At 26.5% G+C, this 25,551-nt stretch overlaps 3 protein-coding genes and 3 non-coding genes across 11 annotated transcripts in view; all 6 read right to left on the bottom strand.

Annotated features, from left to right (window-relative positions):
• LOC114122032 (high mobility group protein B2-like) overlaps positions 1 to 25,551 on the bottom strand; it is a 189,845-nt gene that overhangs the window by 93,697 nt on the left and 70,597 nt on the right. The gene's annotated exons all lie outside the window — the stretch shown is intronic.
• LOC114125681 (RNA-binding protein squid-like) lies at positions 4,574 to 9,048 on the bottom strand. 3 transcript variants are annotated; one of them, XM_050197812.1, is made up of 9 exons: positions 8,683 to 9,047; positions 8,257 to 8,297; positions 8,059 to 8,186; positions 6,792 to 7,070; positions 6,621 to 6,732; positions 6,478 to 6,531; positions 6,085 to 6,174; positions 5,964 to 6,029; positions 4,574 to 4,955 (listed from the first exon to the last, which is right to left on the bottom strand). In XM_050197812.1, exons 1-9 carry the CDS (start codon positions 8,829 to 8,831, stop codon positions 4,918 to 4,920), a joined length of 957 nt encoding a protein of 318 aa, XP_050053769.1. In that variant the 5' UTR covers positions 8,832 to 9,047; the 3' UTR covers positions 4,574 to 4,917. The 3 variants fall into 3 exon arrangements, with proteins under 3 accessions (XP_050053769.1, XP_050053770.1, XP_050053771.1); XM_050197813.1 differs by lacking the exon at positions 6,478 to 6,531; XM_050197814.1 differs by lacking the exons at positions 4,574 to 4,955; positions 6,478 to 6,531 and having other exon boundaries at positions 5,867 to 6,029; positions 8,683 to 9,048.
• Positions 11,719 to 22,272, bottom strand: LOC114122036 (RNA-binding protein squid-like). Of its 4 annotated transcripts, XM_050197816.1 has the most exons (9): positions 21,928 to 22,269; positions 17,850 to 17,890; positions 17,408 to 17,535; positions 17,061 to 17,339; positions 16,913 to 16,997; positions 15,465 to 15,503; positions 12,659 to 12,751; positions 12,483 to 12,539; positions 11,719 to 12,417 (listed from the first exon to the last, which is right to left on the bottom strand). In XM_050197816.1, the coding sequence occupies exons 1-9, from the start codon at positions 22,023 to 22,025 to the stop codon at positions 12,347 to 12,349; spliced, it is 891 nt and encodes a 296-aa protein (XP_050053773.1). In that variant the 5' UTR covers positions 22,026 to 22,269; the 3' UTR covers positions 11,719 to 12,346. The 4 variants fall into 4 exon arrangements, with proteins under 4 accessions (XP_050053773.1, XP_050053774.1, XP_050053775.1 ...); XM_050197817.1 differs by lacking the exon at positions 15,465 to 15,503 and having other exon boundaries at positions 21,928 to 22,268; XM_050197818.1 differs by lacking the exons at positions 11,719 to 12,417; positions 12,483 to 12,539 and adding an exon at positions 12,541 to 12,566 and having other exon boundaries at positions 21,928 to 22,272.
• On the bottom strand, positions 13,546 to 13,615 carry LOC114122065 (small nucleolar RNA snR61/Z1/Z11). The gene has a single exon (XR_003592245.1). It is a non-coding gene; the product is annotated as a small nucleolar RNA snR61/Z1/Z11 (small nucleolar RNA).
• On the bottom strand, positions 14,452 to 14,520 carry LOC114122064 (small nucleolar RNA snR61/Z1/Z11). Its single transcript, XR_003592244.2, has one exon. It is a non-coding gene; the product is annotated as a small nucleolar RNA snR61/Z1/Z11 (small nucleolar RNA).
• On the bottom strand, positions 15,099 to 15,168 carry LOC114122063 (small nucleolar RNA snR61/Z1/Z11). The gene has a single exon (XR_003592243.2). It is a non-coding gene; the product is annotated as a small nucleolar RNA snR61/Z1/Z11 (small nucleolar RNA).

Below are 25,551 nucleotides of genomic sequence, written 5' to 3'. Positions count from 1 at the left end.
TTTATGATCAGCTTACATTCGGTAATGTTCACGTGGGTATCCGCGTCCAGGACATAACCACATTTATCATACCAGCTCATTATATCAGACCAGCGATACGACTAACATATGTATCTGCAAGTAGATGTCTGCCTGGAATCCGGTCGAAATCTACAAATCGTATACCAACTAATGTATTGTCATTGATCAATATGTATAGGTAATATATAGGTATAATATTTTATTATGTTATGTCATGTTATAACTGTTCACTGTTGTGAATCCTGAAATCGATCATAAGTAAGATTTAAAAAAATAAAAATATGTTAGGGTAAGGGTTCGTGAAAAAACATATAATATAGGGAAAACAAATAGTGATTAATATAATTCTTAAACGTTGTGATATATTATATATATATTATACAATTATACATAGTTTTTTAGAAAATAATTTATTTATTTGGAAAGACTGAATTTGTGATTAGCAGGGACCAATGGCGTAATTATGGGGGATATATCCCCCAGACGCTTTTTTTTTGGAGAAAAAGACAAAAAGAAAAATTGACTTATAATACCTATATTTAATTTAATTTAATTGTTTACTTTATATTGTTTTTAAAAACCATTATTGTACCATTTAAACCTATATAAGATTTAATTTATAATAATAAATTAATATAATATTATGATTTATGGAATTTAATATGGTCAAGGGGGAGGGGGGATATAGCCCCATTAGAATAATAGTATAGACTTATATCTCAATCCGACTCCAGAACCAATTCCAAATTATACCACTGGCAGGGACTTTAAAAAAAAATTAAAGATTATAAAATATCGCACAGTCTAATGTATGTGTGTACTATGTATAGTCAATGGAAGCTAAATAAAATATTGACTTGTTAGTTGTTGTAGAATAATGATTTTAAAGAAAGTGTTAATTTTTGGAAACAAATACTTAAAAGACTTATTGATATAATATTTACATTAGCATCGTCTAATAATTCTTTTCGAGGTCATCGGGAAATAATTGGATAAACTAGTAACGGTAATTATTTGTCAATTGTGGAACTTTTAAATAACTATGATCCAATTTTATCAAAACTAATTGATAAAAATAACAATTTAAAAATCAAATATTTAAGTCCTAAAATCCAAAACGAACTTATTGGGTTATTGTCGTCTTCAGTAAAAAATCATATGATTTTGGAATTAATAAAATACTCTTTTTTCGATTACTTGCGATATTACGCAAGATATTACTAAGCAGGATCGACTTAGCATAATATATAGTTATTCGATATGTGACGGAGGAATTGGCTTCAAATGGTACCTATTTCTTGTAATTTGAACATTACCTAACGAAAGTTTTCTGGGATTCATCAACATAACAAACCTGCAGAGCGCTAATAAGGAATAGAAAATGCAATAATGAACTCTTTTAAAGTAAATAACATATACAAAATTATTAATTGTAGATGTATATGATACGACGGGGCAAGCGTAATGATTGGCGTATATAATGGCTTGCAAAGACGAATTTGTGGAAGAGAATCGAATGTTGTTTATGTTAATTTTGCCGCTCACGATTTAAATATAGTACCTACTTAAAGAATAAAGATGCAGTTTGTATTCAACCGATTCAGATATTTTTTGATAATATACCTACAACAACTTCATACATTGTTTAGTTCAAGTATAAATAGGTGGGATCTTCTTTTAAGTATTAATCCAATGTCGAGTCATAATAATAGAAGTAGTAATAGTAAAAGAGTCAAGAGAAATATATCTACTTAAAACGGCTTTGTCCAACTAGATTCTACTGGTCTTCTCGACATGACGCATTATTTGCTATTTATTTTCAATATACAGATGCGTAAAGCCGTATAATACTTACGAGTGAATCAGAAGGTGAACGTAATGAAGCAAAAATGCATTGAAAAATTACATGTAAACTTTTGAATTTATTCTAAGTGTAATAATACAAAATAAAATATTTAATATGATTGATATTGTTTCAAAAAGTTTACAAAACATTTATATGGATATCAAAAAAGCAAGTGAACTAGGTACCTACTTAATAATTCATTATACAACTTAGAAAATTTGAGAAATTGGGTCAATGAAATAAAATCAGAAGCAAGAATTGCAGAAAAGTGGGGCGTAAATGCATCGTATAAAAGGAACAGTCACAACAATTTTTTGACGAATTTTGTACTGACCAACGGGCAACGACTAACTGATCCCGAAAACAATTTCAAAATTCATGTTTTTTTACATATATAGATATTATGATTTCACAATTTTGTATATTATACGTTTATGGGTATGACTAATATTGTGAATAAGTTTAAATTTATTAAAATCATCATCGTGCTTTTTTGATACCATATAAATTTAAACAAACAACTGTCTGAGAATAAGTGGCCAGCGTTGTCACTCTCTCTGCGCTCGAACGAACAATCAAAACGAAAAAATCTCTCGGTTTGCTATGCCACACCACCTATAAGGTAGATCACAAGCACGGATTAATCAGTGGTCACAGAGTTAAGGGGATTGGTGACGATGATTGCATGTCTTTGTCTAACACACGCGCAACATAAGAATTCAGACGTGTTTTTTGTCCAACGTACCGATTAATACAGTAAAGCGATAAGAATTCTGAAAACAGATTTGAATTCGTCGTCAAGTCTACTTGAGAACGGCCAGTCCACATTTTTTTTATATTAAAATATGACAATTTTTTAATTACTCGTTTGTAATATAATGATTTTAAGATTTTGGCAGATAATATCAAAAATGTGGACTGGCCGTTCTCAAGTAGACTTGACGACGAATTCAAATCTGTTTTCAGAATTCTTATCGCTTTACTGTATCAATCGGTACTTTGGACAAAAAACACGTCTGAATTCTTATGTTGCGCTTGTGTTAGACAAAGACAGGAAATCACCGTCACCAATCCCCTTAAAAACGATTTCCATAATTTTGCTAACAGCGGTTGGTAATAATTATTAAATAATAGTTATTTGGTTAAGTAGTCGCGATCGACTAAAGAAGGCGGTCGTCAACGTGAATATTATGTAGTCTATTCGCCGCGAGTTGGACCACTCGCTAGACGAAAACCGGTCGCAGTCGCGCAGAATCACGAATCCCATCGTGATTCTGTATGCCCATTAATATTCTGTAACCACGACGAGCATTGCCGATTACCACCGACCCAGTATGCATTCGTGAAGTGGGTTAACTTACGGCGAATAGACTATAGATAACGGAATTAGACCAGTGGTAGTCGGTACATATATAATACGATCTAAAGGATAACCGAAAATAACCAAACAATATTTTAACCCTTAAAAATCACAAAAAGCTCTTAGAAAATTGAGGCATTTCTTATTTAGGGAGCATTAAAGTATTTAACAGAATACAGAACAGTACCAAATATTTACACAATTAAAAAAAAACTCCTCATCAAAAACCTAAAATCTATCAACATAATAAATCATTAAGAGAAGCTAAAGATATGTGGTTTGATTTTTACAGTGGTACACTTATACAAATATACTTTAAAATAAAACAAGCAGTAGTTTTAAAGCCTCACCCGCGATCTTTAGGTTAGTTTAAATATTTGTTTTTAGAGTAGGTTTTCATAACTTGTTTTAGTTATATTTTTCTTCAACATTTAATACCTAAATCATTTAGGCTTCTTCTTATATTTTAGACCTGATACACGACGACTATATTATATTTGTACATGTTATTATACACTATACTTAAGTATATGTAGATAGACTATGATATAGGTTTAGTATTTAAAGCAAATCCTGTTGAATAGTCTTTATTTAATACTACAATATATTATATTATGCTTCCCAGTATTATGCAGTTTGTAGCTTTGAACAATAGAATTTTAATTTAGTACAAGTATTTAACACTTCACCACATAGATTGGAACCCATATTACCTTATATACAATTTGTACATGTTATGTATAATTTAAATGCCTAATAAAGTTACAAATATTTACACGTTTATCTTAATAGTTAAAAATATCTTATAATATTGACAACTCCAGTAAAAATATCTGATTATTCAATCAGTTTTCTTAAATAGATGTGATAATGTCTAATCAATATAATTTTAAATAATTTTTCTCGCTAATAAATTTGATTTTACAAACTCATAATAAAAACCTTTTTTGATAAATTTAGTTTTATCAATGAATTAATGCATAACAGGAAATATTAAAATTCAAAAAGAAAATATGGAAACAGGACTGCTAGTTAAACAATAAATACATATTTATATTTTAGCGTATAAGGTTTATTTATTGTAAAGTCTAATGATCGCAAACTTTTGTAAGTTAAATCCATGATATAATTAAATGTAAAAATTACACAATTGAATTTATTTGTTTTTATGTTTTTTTAATTAATTTTTTTTTTTTTTTTTAAGTATATTAGTAGTGTAATAATCCTGCCAAAAATTGAAACATTATAATCTAATGTTAATTCATTCAACCTTCTTCAAATGCACAGCAATAAATATAAACTGTTCATAAAAAGTTTAAGGAAGGAAAAAACATGTGCACACCCTATTGAAAATATATGTCTATGGACTTATTTTGTATTAAAAAAAAAGTACAAAATATAAATAAATAAAAAAAATTACACAAAAAAAAAAATTGAGATATACATCAAGTTGTAGGCATTCTATTATGTACATACAATACATACACATCATTATATGTTAGACCCTGATAGACGTTAAGCCCAAGTATTTGTACACTTTAGCCAAAGGATCCAATTTTTATAATTTTTTTTTTTTTATTTAACTTTTTATTTATATATTATTGTACATAAGCAAAACGAAATCAACAATACTGCTCACGCAAAACAGTATGGCATACGATGACTGTGTAAATGGCTCAGCGATAGGTGTTTAAGCTGACGTCTTGACAGGTTTCCTTTGAGGAAAATCTAGTGAAATCCAACAACCATATTCTTATTATCAAATACACATAATATCTCTAGCACATGAAAATCTTCAAAACATTACTTCAATACTACAATATTTGTAAAAAAATTGAACTAAAACATATCTTTTCATTCTAATAGATCTATAACCCATAAATATGTTTATAAAATACTAATACTAAGATACATTTTACTCATTACCAAATTTAACTTTTATCAGTTTTTGATCAATACTTTATCATGATAAAATACAATTTTTTTAAAATTAAAAGTAGGTTCAATACATTTTAAATAATTATGGTTTTCATTTAATTAAGAATCAAGATTAATTCCATTAGATTAAATAGTAATAATTATTTCAAATAACTATTTGAATTAACCATGAACAAATTTTAGCGTGTTGAGATACCTAAATGAAATCAATTATTGTCTGAGTAGATTTGCCTTGAAATATTCAGCACAAATTTAAGAGCAACTGTGTCAATAGGATTATGAGTTTTCTTTGTTCAACAGATACATATTATAACAACATGGCAAATTACCATATATTAATGTTAGGTTTGTTGTAATTAATGTGAGAGCAAACGTATATTATATTTAAATAATAATCTGATAATATTATAGTTTATGTTTCTAAAATAAAAATGTAATTTGATATATAATTGTATTATATTGAACAAAAAAAAAAAAATTATTTTTACTTCAAGAAATTCATGTTTTTGAAGTCATCCCAAGTAATTCCCCACTCCCTGTAAACATTAATATGTATTTATAGTATTAAAAATATAATAGCTAAATTATTCAAAAAATAACTCTTATTAAATAAATAAAATAAATTGTATTTAAATGAAATAAATACAGGGAGTGGATAATTGTAAAATAAGAATTACTAATAATAAAAATAACAAAACAAATGTCAAAATAAAATTATTAATTCAAAAAGGAAATATAATACTTTTATTTTACACTATGTTCAATTATTTTGGAATGCAATCAATATTTAGGGTTTACCTTTTCCTCCACGATTTCCATGGACACCACGTGGTGCAGGTGGTTCATAGCCTCCATACTGGTAATCTAAAACAAATAATTATAAAATACATAATTAAATAATAAAAATAATAATACTAACCTGCTCCAGCACCAGCACCATAACTTGGATAACCATAACTATAACTGTAATCAGGACTGTATCCTGTATATTGATTATAATAATCATATCCTGAAAGAATGAACATAAATTAAAAAATAATTGATTGATTTTTATATTTGTATTTTGTAATAACAGTAGAAAGTGGCTATAATGACTTTCAATTGACTGGGAAAATTTGTTATAACCGGTGTTATAATCTGACCTAGTGGATCGCCCCCGATAACATCATTTTAGTAATTCTTGCTTTATGAAGACATATTGCACAAGTTAATGTTAGAAAAATATAAAGGGACATTTGATCAGTAGCAACTTAATTAATAGTGCCGTTATAATTGATTTCTACTGTATACTGTTGACAGAAAATACATTTACCTCCATAGCCGTAACCAGGAGCACCGGGGGCGTATCCAGATTGAGGTAGAAAACCTGTTAAAAATATTAAGTGTAATATAACAATAAAATATTATTATATACAAATTAATAGTATAAAGCAATAAATAATAATGTATAATTACCTCCTCTACCTCCTCGACCCCTAACATTCCCTCGCATACCTCTCATAGGTCCTGAAGCACCAGGCATCATTCCATAAGGCTCTACTTTTAAAGCTGCTTTTTTTACATCAACCTAATACATATTTATAAGGTATAAAAATTGTCTGAGAACTGTATGTATAAATTAATTACTTGTTTGCCATTAATCACATGTTTTGGCGTTTTTAATATTTCAGTAACTGCCTGCATGCAATCAAACGTAACAAAGCAAAAACCTTTTCGTTGGTTTTTAACTTTATCAAATGGCATCTCTGCATTTACTAGAGGTGCATAACGTTTGAAATAATCTTTGATGTCATCATCAGTTAATTCAGGAGACAATCCTCCAACAAATAATTTAACATGTCGTGCTTTAGCTTTTTTGGGGTCAATTTTCTTGTCATTGATTACATGATTAGTGCACGCCAAGGCCTTTATAAAAAAAAATAGTATTATCAAAAATTATTTATAACATATACAAAGTTAAAATACACTTGCTACCTGTATATCATTGTAATAACAAATTTAAATATAATTAATATAATTCATTATCAAAACTACTTTAAAAGAAACTAAAATTAGAATATTACCTACATAATTTATATTAGATTAAGGGTTTTAACTTTTCATTTATAACTAATATAATTAAAAATATTAATACTCATTGTATTATAAAACAATGATGTATAATATCAATTTCAAGTATTAATATTTTTGTAATATTGATTCATAGTTAACTGACATTGTAGAATTTTATTGATTACATCACTATTTAAACATTTTGATAACAAACAATTGTTAACTTATAACAGTATATAAAGTCTGTATAAAGACCTTGTACTTACTTAATGTGTTTAAGGAAGTTGAATTAATTGACAATCAAACAAATAGTTGGATAATATAGAAATATAATTTTAAGTTAAGAAAAAACAATCAACTAAATTTACTGATAAAAATTATCAATAATAGATAAAATTTAACAAGATTGAAATTATTTCCTATATTTTTGCAATAAAAAAAACATATTTTTCTTATTAATTTCTTTGGATAAAGTAATAGTAAAATTGTTAAAAAAAACTCATTAGAATGTGAATCATGATGCATGTATTTTTTGAGTCTTTATCACATTGAACTATTACTTCATCTATATGTTTGCTGTGTGAAAAGTATGTAAATATTTTGATCATGCACAAAACAAAAGATGAATAAATGCCAACTTACATGTAAGTGAATACTATTCACACATTAATATTAAAATATGTACTCTCTACACAAGTACATACTGAACATAAAATTGCCTACAAAGCCCCTTAATAAATGACATCATCTAATTTATTGGCCAAGTATATTACAAGCATGTATCCCAAAATGTATGTTAAAATATAAGAACTAAAATAATAAAACAAAACAGTATACTAACATTGTCTAGGCCTTCCATTGTCTTGTATACTATAAAAGCGAACCCTCTCGCTCGACCAGTGGCAGCATCTACTTTGACATTAATATTTTCAATTTCACCAAATTGACCAAAGTGTTCACTTAAATCTTCTAAAACATACAAAAAAAATAATCGGTTATGATTTTTGGAAACTACCAACAAGTGTTTATAAAAACTTACTTTCGGTAGTTTCTCCTTTGAGCCCTCCAACGAATATTTTTCTGTAACATATAAGTGTTAATTTTAAAAACGTTCAAAATAATTAACGCGATACAAAATAACGTTGGAGCAATGAAGAAACAATAGAATTAGTTTGTAATTTAATAAAAACTGACGGGACATGTTGAAACGGTAAACTCAGTAGCGCATTTCGAATCCTAACCTAATAATATTTGCTTTCCAAATTCCCGAAGAACAGAGTCAAGATCAAAACCCAGAAGAAAGAACCGTAGAAAAATGATGGAATGTGAACAATTATCAGACAAACTGGGAAAACATATCGATAGAACATTGTACCCGACGGTTCCGCGTTGGCGGCGGACCGCACACGCTGAATGTTTTCTTTTAAAATTAAAGGGACCTATTCAAACGGCAATTTCATCTAACCTGTCATCGTCCCGGACGCATTCAAATTGTCCAGAATCATTGTTTGTTGTGGAATTTTCAGAGGTGCCATTTAGGTGTTGTTGTTGCTGCTGCGCGTCGGCGGCGTTTTCAAACTGTTGCGAGCCGTTTTGTTGCTGATTGTCGGCCATTCCTGATGCGTGCGATACGTTCGCTTACAAAAAATATTAATACTAACACGCCTAAATATTTGCTAAACGATGAAACGACACTATATAATAATACAAAATAATTTTTTAAGTAAAAATGTACGCGTCTAAAAATAGGAACGAGAACGGAGTTGAAGGATGAGAACTGAGAAGACGCTAGAGACATGGGTTGAGATAGCGTCTCGTAAACAAAAAAAATGGCCGCTGGAATATCCGCAGCAGTAGCGGCGCACACCGGCGAACCACGATACCGATTAGTCAGCAACACGTTGTTACCGTGGTAAACAAAAGTGCAACCTCTTTGATAAATATAATTGGCGGCAATTTAATTCTTAATTTGGAATATTCAAATAAAAACACACATAGCGCTAGGTTACCTAGTAGTATAACTGTATAAGTATAACATTAGGTTTGTTCCAACACGGAATTTTGGATTAGTTGTTAACTTGATCCATGATTGATTTATAGCGCATGCTTTAATGTGGACTGATCGTGGATTTTGACCACTGTCGGAACACGTTTCTGACCGTCCATCACGATTAAAGATAATCTTAAATCGTGCTGTTCACAATTGCAAAATATAATAGATAAATGTATGATAACGCTAACAGTCTCTCAGACTTCCAGTCCGGTTAGAATCACCGGATCATTTTGACCGTCAATAACCAATCATAAAACTGGTCTAATAACGTGTTGGAACAACTATCTGATAGTTTGAGTTTGCATTTCAGGTGAGTTGGAACGAAAAAATTCTACTGCGCATGTTCCTGACAGTTCTATGATAGTTTGACCAAGTGTTGGAACACTTGAAACAAACCTCTTGTTTTAATAAAATACTCGTCGGTTTTTTACTAATAAAACTCCAGAAACAAATGTATAGAAAAAAATTCCTAAGTTCTCTTTCCTAGATTTCTTATATTGATCTGAAATTTAAACCAAACCAACAGTCATGGCTTTTAGGAATAAAATACGATTAGTTTGAATAGTCTACAAATCATAGGTGCATAAAAACTAAAAAAGTAGTACGTAATCAACAGACAGCAATACTCAATGACGGCCATAACCAAATTCTTTTCTCAATTCAGTGTTACCAATCTTTTTAAAATGTGTTTTATTGAACTAAAATCGTTACTAGCCATTTAAAATTAGTGGGTACAAAAAAAAACGATAGCATAATTATACATACCAACTTAATTTTTCCGCACAGAATCGCTACTTGTAATTCCCTCTCGTTCATTAGACATCAATTGCTAGTATTCCCAATCGATATTTTAGACTCTGTATACGATTAGATAGTCGTGGTACAGGCCAACAGGACTGCCGACTGGACACGAGACGAATATTGTGAACTGTGGTTACGAAATGTATTTGAAATGAGCTCGGAGGATATTTTCCTTTTAGCATTACTAGCACAGTTTTAGTGGATACTTATGAAACTATACTGCGTACGCCATGAGAGCGGAAATCGGCGGCGACCAAAATCGGATTTTCTGCACATCCCCAAGTCACTCTGCCGTGAGAAACCGGTTTCAATAGCAGGATGCGCGGCCCGAATTGTGCTCTTTCGGCGCACTCAGTATAGAATATAGATGTGATGATCTAGTTCCAAAAGTATTCACTAAGACGGAGCTAGTAATGCAGAATGCTAACAAGAAAATATCACCAGGAATGACAGGATAACCGCCTGTTGTACCACGGTACGTGGTCAAACCCCTACAACCTTGTTGTATCTAGTTCTGAATAATATCTTGGTCAGTGGCGCACTTAAGAGGGCAATTGCCCCCGGCAGCAGATTTACAAGGACGGTAGTTTTTGTACATATTTATTAAAAAATAATAATAATGAATAATATCTAAAAGGACGAGACAGTTTTCGACCGAATTTAAAAAAGGCTGATTCCCTTTATGACCAAAACAAAAATTTTTGCAACATCATGGCAATTAAATAATTATGTAATTTTTAAAAAATAATCTCAGTTGCATGAAATATTATAAAATAAAATATAAAAAATTATTTAAGATTTAAGACTATACCAACATTATTTTTATATTAATGTCACAATATGTATATTAAATATAATAATAATAACAGGCAATTTTGTCAAATGATACAAGATATTATTATTGTAAATATTTTTGTAATGAATAGTACCAAGAAATTTGAATTTGACTTGCATTTATTGTGTGTATTATTAATATTGTTTTATAAATAACTGTAGTTTTACAAATAATAATTCCCCAGATGCAATTGTAAACCAATAATTAAAAACCTAAAATTAAATTTTAAACTATTTTTTAAATTTTTTATATGATATTGTGGCATATTAACATAAAAATAATGCTAATATATTAATATTCTTATGTTTTAAAAAATATGATCTTTATAATATTTTGCGACATTTATGCAACTTATATAAAATTGTACAGCAGCAATTATTTTATTTGTTTACATATACCATATAAATTTTTCCAAAAAGGAAAGAGTATTTTAATTTTGGTCGAAAACAGCTATGCTCGTTTGAACACTATACAACTAGTATATTTGTAATTTAAATTTCATAATTTTAGGTATCAACCAAATATTGAATGGTCTTTTTCAACTCTAAAAGGTGTAAAATTATATTTACAATCAAATATAAAAGAGGAAAGATTAAATCTATTGAAAATCCTAAATATTGAAAATGACATAAAAAAAATAATTTGAATAATTTCTAATTGATTTGCATAGCTATACAATTATTTTTTTATTTTTTATATTAGAGGGGGTAGGGGCGGCAAAAATATGTTGCCACTGGGCGCAAATTTTCCAAATGTACCCATGTAAGATAGCAATTATCAAAATTAAAATAAGATTAACAAAACCAATCATATAATTTTGTAGGTCAATACATATTGTGATTCATTTATTAAAGAAAATATTGCATGGATTCAAGTTTATTGTTTTCTAATTTATATAAATAATACATTTTTTTTTCAATGCAACAATAATTTTTCATTTGTCCAATATATCAGAAATCTATTGCAAAGGCCCTAAAATATTTTATTATATGATATATATTTAATATTATACAAAAAAAATTCAAACATATTAAATTATCATATAAAAATCACACAATTAAACCAAATTAACTAGTATAATAATAAATGCACAAGGAGTGCAAGTCTTTAAAAATGTCTAATTAATTTTTATTTAATGGAAATAAAAATACATACTAACCTAAAAAGTAAAAAAAAGTAAATTTATTTAAATTTACCGTATGGTTTGTGCTTAATTAAAATAATATTAATTTTAGATTTTTTATTTGTACATTTCATTGATTATATGCTTAAAACATATACCACTAAATAGGGAAGGGAGGAGTTCTACTATTTTCACAAGTCATTATTGTCATCAAGAAAAATGATTTGTTTATATATAAAAAAAATTATTTCATTTTAAAGTGTAAACACTCGCACATACAAACACACACAAAAATAGGGAGAAATAATATTTAAAATTTAATATGGAGCGTGTCTCGCACCAGATCCTCGAGATGCTCCTCTTGTTTTTCCAGCACCATTAAATGCAGCTGTAAAAAAAATATAAAAATCTCATTTTAGTATAAATCCTAGTTTAAATTGCATTTATCATTACCTCGACCCCTTGTAGCAGAGACAGGTGCTGGCGGTGCTTCATATCCATAACCATAATCTGAATAAAATGTATATTAATACTCAACTGTTATAATTATTATTATAGTTAAGTTACAAACATTTATTATTTTCTTTTTATTAACATTAAAATCAGGTACTAATTATTATCAATCTTACCATATCCTGCATAGCCGTAGCTACCATAATAATCAGCTTCATAACCTGGATATGTTGCTCCTCCATAATAGTCATAGCCTTGAGGAGGGTATGCTGTGAACAATTATTAATACATGAAAAATAAATTAAATACTTTGATAATTAAAATTATTTTGACAATATTTTCAGTTAAAATTGTCTTCTAATTATACTATTTATACAACAATGAGATTTACAATTTAGTTTTGAATATAAATGATACATAATTTTGAATTTTTAATAATAGAGTTAACTGATTTGGTAAATTTTAAATTAAAAAATGTATTATACAGCATCATGATATTATATTGTAAATACAATGAAACCGGTTAACAGGCATTCTTTAACCATTTTATCAACTGATAATTTTCATTTTATTTTAAATAATTAAAATTTTACAACTACTATCAAAATAATAAAACTTTATCAAGTATTAAATTTCAGAATACGATTAATTATTATCTTCAATACTTTCAGTAGCAAAATTGACTAAATTATTACCTATTATATACCTACTCATTATTAATACTATTATAACAGTAAACTTCTATTGATATTTACTATTTCAGAAAATGATCTTCTTCAATTATATTCAGTAGCAGAACTGACTTAAGAAATACTCATCATTAATACTAGGAGTTACAAAAGTAATAATCATAGATAATTGTATCAAGTTAATATGTTGTAAGCCAAAAACTATAGTACATTAATTATTTATTAAACAATTATTTTCAATGGAGAAAATATAATTTTTATACTTGATTATTGAATAACACTTAAAACATAGACAATAATTTACTTGATATAATTTGGACAAAAATATTATTAAATAACCTTATACCAAAATTGTACATCATTTTAAAATTAAAATTTCAGAAAATTGTATTCCTCAACTATATTCAGTAGCAGAACTGACTTAATAAATACTCATCATTAATATGTTATCTACTTAAAGAATAAATAAAAATACATCTACTAAAGTCTATCATTTTAGAAAATGATTTTCCTCAATTATATTTGATAGCCAAAACTACCTGACTTAATAAATACTTATATTAAATAACAATTGAATCACATGTATATTTTCAGGAATTTATTCTCTTCAATAATATTCAGTAGCAGAACTGACATGATAAATACTCATCACTTTTTCATTACAAAATTTCAATACCTAATAAAATTATATTAAATTGTATTTGATCAGAAATGTATTTTCTTCAAATATACTCAGTAGCAGAACTGACTTGATAAATACTCATCACTTTTTCATTACAAAATTTCAATACCTAATAAAATTATATTAAATTGTATTTAATCAGAAATATATTTTCTTCAATTATACTCAGTAGCAGAACTGACTTAATAAATACTCATCACTTTTGTCATTACGAAATTTCAATACCAAATAAAATTATATTAAATTGTATTTGATCAGAAATGTATTTTCTTCAAATATACTCAGTAGCAGAACTGACTAAATAAATACTCATCACTTTTGTCATTACGAAATTTCAATACCAAATAAAATTATATTAAATTGTATTTGATCAGAAATGTATTTTCTTCAAATATACTCAGTAGCAGAACTGACTAAATAAATACTCATCACTTTTGTCATTACGAAATTTCAATACCAAATAAAATTATATTAAATTGTATTTGATCAGAAATGTATTTTCTTCAAATATACTCAGTAGCAGAACTGACTAAATAAATACTCATCACTTTTTCATTACAAAATTTCAATACCTAATAAAATTATATTAAATTGTATTTAATCAGAATATGTTTTCTTCAATTATAATCAGTAGCAGAACTGACTTGATAAATACTCATCATCAATACATTATTTACTTAAATAAATAAAGCTAAGCAGTAACTTGTTAAAAAAAAAAAAAGAATGTTAGATAATAACTTAGGAATATTGATAAAATTTAAATTATTAGTAAAAAATTATTATTATTGCGTATTATTGTATTATTTGTATTACTTACAATTATTATATCTAACATTTAATTTTTGTTATTGTTGTGTAAATATGGAGACAATATTCTGATCATCTGAATGATCAGTCAGTTAACTGGGTAATAATAATATTGAACATTATAATACTACCACGTCATTTTCATTTTAATGAGAAAATTGTTTATGAGTATAAGACTATCAAATGAATTTAAAAAAAAGTTACTCAACTATATACCCAAATTATATTCCTAAAAATTTATAACTTAACCTAGGTAAATAATTTTAACTGGTTATATTGGTTAACTTTCCTAGCTTTTTAAGAACGTAATAAACATACATCAAATAAAATTTAATTTTCAGAAAACAATTTTCTGCAATCATACTTAGTAACGGAAATAACTTAAAGTAAATACTTAAACTAAATTGCAATAAAAATAACAATTGCATTAAATATATATTTTCAGAAGTATATTCTCTTCAATTACTTTCAGTAGCAGAACTGACTTAATAAATACTCATCATTAAAATATCATGCCAAATGTTGATATATATTTTCAAGGCATTTTAAAAAATCACCAACAGCTAAGTAAACTTAAAATTAAATAAAATATACATATAGATGATACCAAAGCTTATGATCAATATTAAAAAGAAATATTGTTGAAGAAACATGAATTTAACCGAAGTTAAATCAAAGTAAACTGTTTTCAATTGCAACTACAAAGTTTATATTATTTTTTTCAATTTGTATTTTTTGAATTGTGTTAATTTAGTTTTTATAAAAACAAATTTTAATTTAATTTCAAAAGAAAAACAGTCTTACCTCCATATGTCCCGTATGGTGCAGCATACGGCCCATATGCTGAAACAAAAAAGTTAAAAAAATAATTTTATTTTAAAATATTAAGTAATTAATTTTTTAAATAAAAAGTTAAAATCCCATTAATATATTCAAATACAAAAATAAACTTTAAAAACTTATTTTCCCCAACAAAATTGATTTAAATCTTTTGTTTCAGCATAACTCAGTAATACCATAAATTTGAAATTAAAATTATCCCATCTTCTAAAATGTTTTTACAAAACTAAAAATTATGCATAGTAATTACTTGTCTCAGTTTTTGTTGAAGTCTTCATCAATCAATACTTAATTACAAGCTGAAGCATAAATAAAAAGACGCTGTAAAATTGCGTCTACAAGAACTTAAAAAGACTCGAAAATAATTGCAATAGATAAAATTTTGATACAAAGTATTGCGACCCAGATAATCTAAATTCAAACTTCAAACTAGTGAACACAGTTTAACACTAATCAATTTTTGTAAATATAAACATAAATGTAATGAGAAGTGAAAGTCATGACAAAACTAATAAGTATATACAAAAGCTAATGCCGAGAAGACTATAGTTAACTCAATTGTCATTTTATTTTTTCCCCCAATAACACTCACCTTTTACCTCTGGAATAAGGATTTCTACTGAAAATTATTTCATAAAACACTAAAATGATTTACATAAACACTACATAAGTTATTAATTACAACTAGTAATAAATATACATATATAAAAGAAAAAAAACCTGGGACGCAATACTAATAATTAATATTGATCACAAATTAACTAAAACAAATTTCATATACAAAAAAAAATACTTTGTAGATTGGATCAAATTTATCATACCCTAATTATAATACAAAAACAAATATTATATTTTTGGTTTGATATTAAATAACTTATGAAACCTATATTTCACAGTACTTTCTTAACATACTTCATAAACATATGATTATTTATTTTACATGATAATATTGATCAATAGCTTAGATATCAAACATATAAATATTTTCTAGCATAAATAAAGAAGCAAATTTCATTGTATATTTGAGACCGATGTAGATAAATATTTGGTTTAAACTAATAAAAAACAATTTTTGAAACTAATAGTTATAGTAATTCAATAGATAAAACAGAAAGGACACATCATAATTATTTTTTAGGGGGAACAAAATTATATTTATTAAAAATGAATATGTATTAATAATAACCATTAAGATTAAGTTTCTGAAAAAAATTTGGTTTGGAATATTTAAATATTTAATTTTAATTTAAAATAGATAGATAGATATACTAAATTTTCGAATAAAAGAAACAAATGCTTTTCTTCTATACTCAACACAATTCAAAATAAAGTAAATATTTTTTTCTCAAATGGTTAAATTTACGTTTTATCTTAAATGGCTAAATATAAATATATATAGAAATTTTGTTTACCTCCACGGGCTGCTCCTCGTCCCCTCATTGCTTTGGGGTTAGCATATGGATTCGCAGGCTTGGGTGCTGCTTTTTTAACATCCACCTATAAAAATATCAAAATAAAATACCTATAAAATTAATAAATAATTTAATGTTTGGCACATACTTCTTTGCCTTTAATTGTTTGTTTGGCAGTTTTAAAAAGATCTTGAACTTTATCACTGGATTCGTAAGTGATAAAACAATAACCTTTACGTTGGTTTTTCATTTTGTCAAAGGGAACTTCTAAGTTCACAATAACACCCCATTTTCCAAAAAATTCTTTAATTTCATCATTGGTAACATCTGACGGTAAACCACCTACAAACACTTTTTCTTGTTTTGCTTTAGCTTTTTTAGGATCAATTTTCTTTCCATTGATGACATGGTCACCCGCTGCAAATGCCTATTTGAAGAACAAATTGTTTTTTAAAAAAAATTTAAGCAAAAAATACAATAAAAATGTAACTTTACATTATTTAATCCGTCAACAGACTTAAAAATTATAAAAGCAAATCCCCTGGAACGTCCAGTTGCAGGATCAGTCTTCAAACTAATGTTAGTGATTTCTCCATATTGAACAAAATGTTCTTTTAATTCCTCTGCAAGTAAAAAAAATATATTATTATTAATATAGGCAAGGTGTAGCCGTTAAAATAACTGTTATGAGTTTAAATGCATGAAAATTATCAGAATTATTAATTGAAGAGGACAAGATTATTCATGTTAAAATAAATTTTTATTTTCAGTTAACTTGGAGATTTATAAATACCTAGGTATTTAATTTATATACTATTGACATAGAATTATTAATGGGAATAAAATGTGTTTGTAAAAAACATTAACATAGGAAATAATTTATATTAATAGAGCTCAAATTTAAACTAATATTATTTAGAAGAAAAATATTACTCACTTTCTGTTGTTTCCCAGCTTAAACCGCCAACAAATAATTTCCTAAAATTAAATAAATCAAATTAGATATAACATTGTTATATTGGTTTTAAATAAGTGAAAATTGGATACAATCAAAAGACAAGGAATTTTTGATAAAATATTTTTAAGATTTTGCTGTTCATAAAAATAAAATAGATTAAGACCCATACAAGATAATAAATTACACGTTTATTTTCCCCAATATAAGATAATATAAAGCATAGTAACTTTTTATAAGTAATAATCATAATAATTATAATAATAATAGTAATGTATAAATATTAGAAAAAAAAAACAAGTACTAGGTAATTTATATTAAAAAATTTTTTCAAACCTCTGATTAAATAAATATTAATATTATATAAAGCATTGCTTTTGCACCTTAAATGATTAAATTCAATTTCCCATGAAATGTCTTTAATAAATTAACAATGTACATAAAATAAATTGTATAAACAACCTACAACCTAGCCATAAAATTATTATATTTGTGGTAATTAAATAGTAAAAAAAAAAAAAAACAAAAATTTATATTTCATGTAATGGAACTTGAAGGACTTGGATTGGGAAAAAAAGATAAGGATATTTATGATACACAAACTTTCAAATATATTTCAATTAACAATCATGAATTGTATTTGAAAGTTTTGTACATTTGTAATATTTCTCATAGCTGAATTTTTATATATATAAAAAAAAAATTGTTAACAATACAATTAATTATAAAATAAATAATTAATAAAATTCAATTTATAAATATTTAGAATCATAAAAAATAAAATACATAATTAATAATTTACATTTAAGCCTCAATAACAAAAAATTACAGCTAATCGAAATTCTAAAACTAAAAAGTAAAAAATCCAAATCAAAAGATTACATTTAGAAAAAAATGAGTATTTATTAGTTGAAAAATAAGTGATCAAAAAAAATGTATTTATTTCCTATATTTCATATAAATATTATATGTTTATTTTCATTAATAAATAAATTATGTATATGCATTAAACCTTCCTTAAGATAATCAGAATTTAGTTTATTAACCATTACCAACAGTTTTAAATGGATTTTTTACTTAGTTATACTAATATACCACAACCACACATTGATTGTCTACTTATTTTTGAAGCAGACAATTAATGTTTTTTTCTTTTTTAATTATCAGGAGAATGAGGAAAATTTACCCCTACCAAAAAAAAATAAAAAAGAAAAGAAATTCTTTATATATATATACATGTAAATATATATATATAACTTAATCATAATATCGGAATACATAAGTATTAGAATTACATCAGAACAAAATGTTTTATAATTTATTTAATTTTTTTTTTAAATACTACACAAGCAGGCCACAAATTGTAGTTCAAAACAGAATCTTAGGCCAACAAATTCTGCAATGAATATCATATGTGTATTATTTAGTGACGAGAACTGTAACATAATAAATTGCATAAATGTTTTTTTCTTGAACTTCAATATAATATTTACTCTAAAACAGTTTTTACTGAAACTCGATGCATAATTAATTATTTTAATTCATACTAAGTTATTAATACAGTTCATTCTCCATTTATTTATTGTTTAATACTTAATGATTCCTACCATTTGGTAGGTGATGATACTGCCAGTCGCCGCAATAAAATCAGTCAGCCATTGTCAAACGTATACCTGTTGTACAATGTGTCCATAATTTAAACATCCGTTCTTCAATGAATGACATGATCGTCACCTGCGCATATTTATACACCACGTTGAAAGGTAATCGATACATAGGCCTATACGGTCCTGAAGAGACGCAGATTATCATGGAAAATAATTTACATGAACTTTTCTGCTCGTTCAAATTGTGTTATAATAGTTAAAATATTTTGTATGCATCCAAAGTTAAGGATCTTGAAGCCCATTGAGAAGAATTTGTAACCCTTGAGAAGTAGGCAAGCCAACTTGTAGATCTTCATTAAGTTAACACAATTATTGATATAAACATTATACGTTAACATGATTAATAAAAATAAAATCAAACAAAAAATTCACAAATTAATCTAACTTAAGTTACATGATAAATAATTGATTTAGCCTAACCAAAGTTATTAAGTTACAAATTAAGTTAAGACTTAAACTGTTATAAACCAATATTAAAGGCTTTAAGCTTTAAAATTAATAGGTACCAAACAATAATTTATTTAATAGTAGTAGCGTCTCTTTATGACCAATACAGAAATACTTACTTAGGATTTGTCAGTAACAGAAGAAATATAATTTTACACAATATCATTAATACATCACTATATATTGGAAAACTCTTAACGCAAATCTAAATAAAAACTTAAATAGGAAAATATTATTAATACTTGTATGGAAATTTGGAAAAAATATTATACAATACTTTTTAATACCTATCTAAGTAATAGAAATAAATTATTTTAAGTATATAAGTAAAGGTATTATAAGGGTAGATAGTTAAATATATACCTAGGATTCAGGTTTATATTAATTTGGATACCTACATAAATGTTTAATTCAAATTGAGAAATGTAATATAAATTAATGTAAGTTTAATTTACACAATATTAAGAAAATCTAAAGAACAGTTAATAATATTGGTAAATTAAAATAAATTTGTAATAAAATGGTTAATAAGTTGTATAATCCTGGTTATTGTAGAAACGGTTAGTTAATGATTCAAATTTAATATTATAAGGAGAAAAAAAGAAAAATAATTTCAAATCATAATAAATAATAAACATGTTAATTATATGACACAGTTGCAAAACATAAATTTATAAATTAACTATATGTAAGAAAAATGTATTAAAATACATTGTATAATACTGTTGTTTATTTGCTGATAGGACTACAATATTATGGCTAAATCAAACTTTGATAATTTAGTTTTATTATTTCTCAATAAGATATTTCTAATCAAATTTAACTAATTGAAATGACCCGATTAAAAGCTATGATAAGTCTTATATTAATAGTTAATTTTAAAGATAATATAATATGATTATTAAAAGATTAATTTGTTTAATTAAATGTGGTTATTTCAAATGTAAGGAGTGACTTATAACGGCTAAAAATTTAAATGTTTTACATGAGGGATACTATTTAACAATGTAATAGTTGTATTATTAAATAGATATCATTATTTTCTTGCTTTATTTAATTTTTCAGTCCCCTTGATTTCATAGTTATGTAATAAATTATTTTGAATAATATTCATTATTAAGACTATTTTTAATACAAATACACAAGTAAAAAGATACAATAGTGCCAAAAAAAAAAACCTAAATAAACCTGAAATATTAATAGAATATTCTAAAAAATAAAAAGTAAATCCACACTACACAATTAATATAAAATTATGAATGAGAATATTATACATATTACCTTTAATTGTAATACCTAATATTATTTAACTTTTGGGATATCTAATACATCCTTTTGAATTGGGATAAGGAAATAATTATTTTGATACACATACACAGGTACATTTATAAATATTGTAAAATAGTCCAACTATCAATACAATAGATATTTTAGTCAAACCAATATTATGATTGTATTAGCAAGGTTACAAAATACCTTAGTACTAAGAAGATGTAACGTCATTGGTACAAAAATTACTAGTACTACCATTGATGAATCACAGAGAATATTAATGGAAAACAAACAACAAACTTCAAATGGGTAATGCTACAAGATACATAAGGTAAGAAACTAAAAAAATATCTGTGCATTTCTTAACAAAATACTACAATGCACAAAAATTTGCACACATAATTGTAGTGTCTAGGACGGCAACTCGAAACGTATACCTATTAAGTGAATTATAAGATGACGATTGCCATGGACTGTGATAAAAGTGGTTAAGACGTCACGCGCAAAGGAAGGCAATCGGAATAGAGGGATGTTTACGTTTGACAGTCTTTGCTGAGAAACGTTTGTGGTTACAGTTGGAATTAGTTATTATAATATGACATTATACATTACTATAACGACATCCGCTAGAAAACGGAAAGCCATTAAAAGTAACGACCTATGCGAAATGTTACCTGTCGTCCTCCTTGACTTGTTCCTCTAAGCCGGACTGGTCGACGCCATTGTTCTCGTTGGTGCCGTTGGTCTGTTCCTTGGGTTGTTCGTCTGACATATTAGCGGAGTGTTTGTCGTTGGGTTTCGGGCGGAACTGTGTCTTTACCGTCACGCGTAGTCGACGGGGACGAACGATGTGGCGGGCGACAGTAGCGAAAGGAAAGAATTGATGTCAAAGTGAGACGGGTTGTTGTGCTAAAAAATTTTATGAACGTAGATAGATACCGGACGGCAGGACGGACGTTAAGGTAGGATAGTTAAAGAAAATGGCCGCGGGCATCGATCGGTGTGCCGCAGTCAGACGCGGTCACGGGGTAACGCCGACCGCGTACAGTGTGACCATCCCATTCCGATAAATGTTCCATGTCATACGAACGGTGACCGTGCTCCCGACCAAAACGATCCGACGATTGGATTTCTTACGGGTTTTAGTTTTTACCGCCATGAAACGTCAGCAGTCTGGACGGCACATTTTACATCATACAATAATAATAATAGTATTATATTAAAATTTAAAATTTCGCGTCTGTGCGTCATCGATTTTTATTGCGCATGAGCACAATGTCGGAAGCACATACTTACGGTGTATGCTTTATGGCGTATCACAATTCACAATTCACAATGGTCACGTACCTACTTACATATAAAAAATAAAATTTTACTATATATCATAGTCAGGGTCGGATTTAAGATTAGGCTACCTTAGGCCACAGCAGCACAGCCGCAGTAGGAAAAATTCTTGATTTTCTTCTGGAATTTATATAGTTGAACATAAATACTGATGATAAATAATGTTTATTCTTGTAAATAAGTTGTTTGCTGTTGTAAAATTATAAAAATCGTCTGGAATTTATTCTATAGTATATTAGTATATATTATATATAACATGATTATAATATATAAATATATATATTAATAAATATCATAATATTTTAAGTATTATATAATTATGTGATTATGCAGTAGGTACATATTATAGTTGCTGCACGATAGTCGACAACAGATAACGGTGTATTATATTATTATAGATTGTGATTCGCACTTATAAAAACAAAATATGTTCGTAGTATTAATGAATATAATAATATCATAATTATTTAAATTAAGATAAAACTGTCCATTATAATATATTATTATACAATATACACCATACTATTATAGACTATAATATTATACTTTGATTCCACGTTTTCATAATATTACGACACTGTCTATGTTCATTGCTCAGTTTGGTATGTTTTAAATTATTTAAAAATAACTTATTTTTCTTATTTTGCATTAATGATGTCAAATAGTAAATTAGGTGGTGTACAAAGCACAAAAGAGAAAATTACGAAAAGAAAATGATGATTAACATAATGATACATATACGGAAAAGTGAAAAAGCTTGATATTTTTTTTAATATTTTGCCATTTTATGTAACAAAAATATAATAGTTCATTATACATTATTATATAGACATAAAAATTAGTAAATAATTCGGAAGAAAGGCTGTCAGCTCTTATTCCAACTACGTTCTATGTTCTAAGAAAATTTAATTAAATTCAATTATCTCTGAATGTAGTACATTGTATATTTGTATATTACCGAAAGGTGTATCAATATAATTATTTTTATAATTATTAAAATTTAATATGTATTATGTAATATTTACTATAAATATGATATATGTTATGTGTATTAATGTATAGGTAGGTACATTTTATTGGTAGGTAATATTTCACATTTCAATACAAATTGCATCGTATTCATTAGAATAATGACAATGTATAAGTAAGTTTAGTAGCTAATTAGTAAATACTAAAGGCATAATAGGTTGTTACTTGTTAGATTAATTAAATTTCATTTAATCTGTAGTAAACACAGTTTAAAGAAATTTATAATAGATTCATAGACAACTCAACAATTGTTTGAACTCAATGGAAAAAAGCTAATCTAATAAAAAAGTTATAAATTTCTTTTACTTACAAAATGAATGAGAAAATAAAAAAACTAGAATTGTTATTTTGATAACCTTTAATTTTTTTTTATAATTCAAATATTATGTATTACTGTTTAGAGATAATTATGACTGAAATCTTTTTATTTTATGTACCTACCTATGGTAGGACGTAGACAATTTACTTTTGAATAAAAAGCTAAAAAAATTAATACGAACTACGAAGTTTACCAGTTATTCTTACCTATCATAATTTTAATGTATTAAAAATAATATTCAGCATTTTTTCATTATAATTTATAAGCAATAATGCAACCTATACCTAAGTGTTTAAAGTTAAAAACTTGACAACATTTGTCAAAATCACGAAAATTAACAAATTATTTTGTTATTAAAAATATATTAAAATTTTTATTTAAAATTACCTATAATGCTTAAAAATTTTAAATAAAATTTCTCGTAAATTTTTTAACTAGAGTTTCAAAAATCAGTTTTACATTAATAGATAGCTACATACTTTAGTGGGAATCTATAAGGTTCAAACATTAATAACAACATAGTATACCTATATTATAATAGGTAAATTAGTAAATTGGTTGTTAAGTGTACCAGGGTTGGACAAGATACTCAAAAAGCAGTAGGTATCGAGATACTATAATAGATACAAGATACTTTGTTTTGAAGTATCGCGATATAAAATACTCGATACTTCATATAATTTTATCGAGATACAAGATACAATTGTATTGAAGATACTGTCCAATCCTGGGTGTACCTAAAATTTATATACAAAATTTATATTAATTAAGTATCCTCTTAACGATTTTTATTGTTATTTTTCATATAATATTTATTGTTTATTAAAGAAACATAATACAATACACTATCATTTTTAAAATATTTAAGACTAATCTTAAGCTATTGATATAGGCATTTGGAATTTTTTTTATGAATGCAATTATAATTTTAATTTTTTAACATTTAAAGTTTTAATTGTTTATACACGATTTTATAATCAAAAAAATAATGATTTTAGTTATTTTATTGCAAAATTTAAAAAATATTTATCATAGAAACTTGAAATAATTGAAACATTTAAATTTTCATTTTCTATACACAATGAAACGATCAAAATATTTAGAACTTAGAACAATTTAAAGTTATTATTTTCGCTGTTCTACGGTATAGGTAAGATATTGATTAATAATAAGCTACAGTAACATAATATAATCTCTATACATACGCCCGATAAAAATGATATGTACACTCGGCACCTACGAATTACTATGTATAGTAGATACAGACATATTTTCATTGAAATAACTGAAATGCAACTTAAATAACTTAATGAAACTTTATTAATTATTAGGTATACATAATATTAAATATACCCATTTATAGATGGTTATGTGCCTATATTGTAGGTTTACCCATAAACTATGATATACATAAGTATATCTAAATATCTTAGTTCATGCCTTCATGGGTTTACCTAAAAAAGGAGATTATAATATTGATTTGAAACGAGTCGAAACTACAACAGATTAAAATATCGATACCTAGTCGAAGTATTGACTTGCATCGAAAAGCACGAAATATCGAAAATTGAAAATTAAATTTTAATTTTCGTTCCTCCCTCTGTTT

This window comes from Aphis gossypii, chromosome 1, assembly GCF_020184175.1.
Source record: "Aphis gossypii isolate Hap1 chromosome 1, ASM2018417v2, whole genome shotgun sequence".
NCBI lineage: Eukaryota > Metazoa > Arthropoda > Insecta > Hemiptera > Aphididae > Aphis > Aphis gossypii.
Note: the sequence above shows the minus strand (reverse complement) of the source record. Positions and strands in the feature narration are given on the sequence as shown.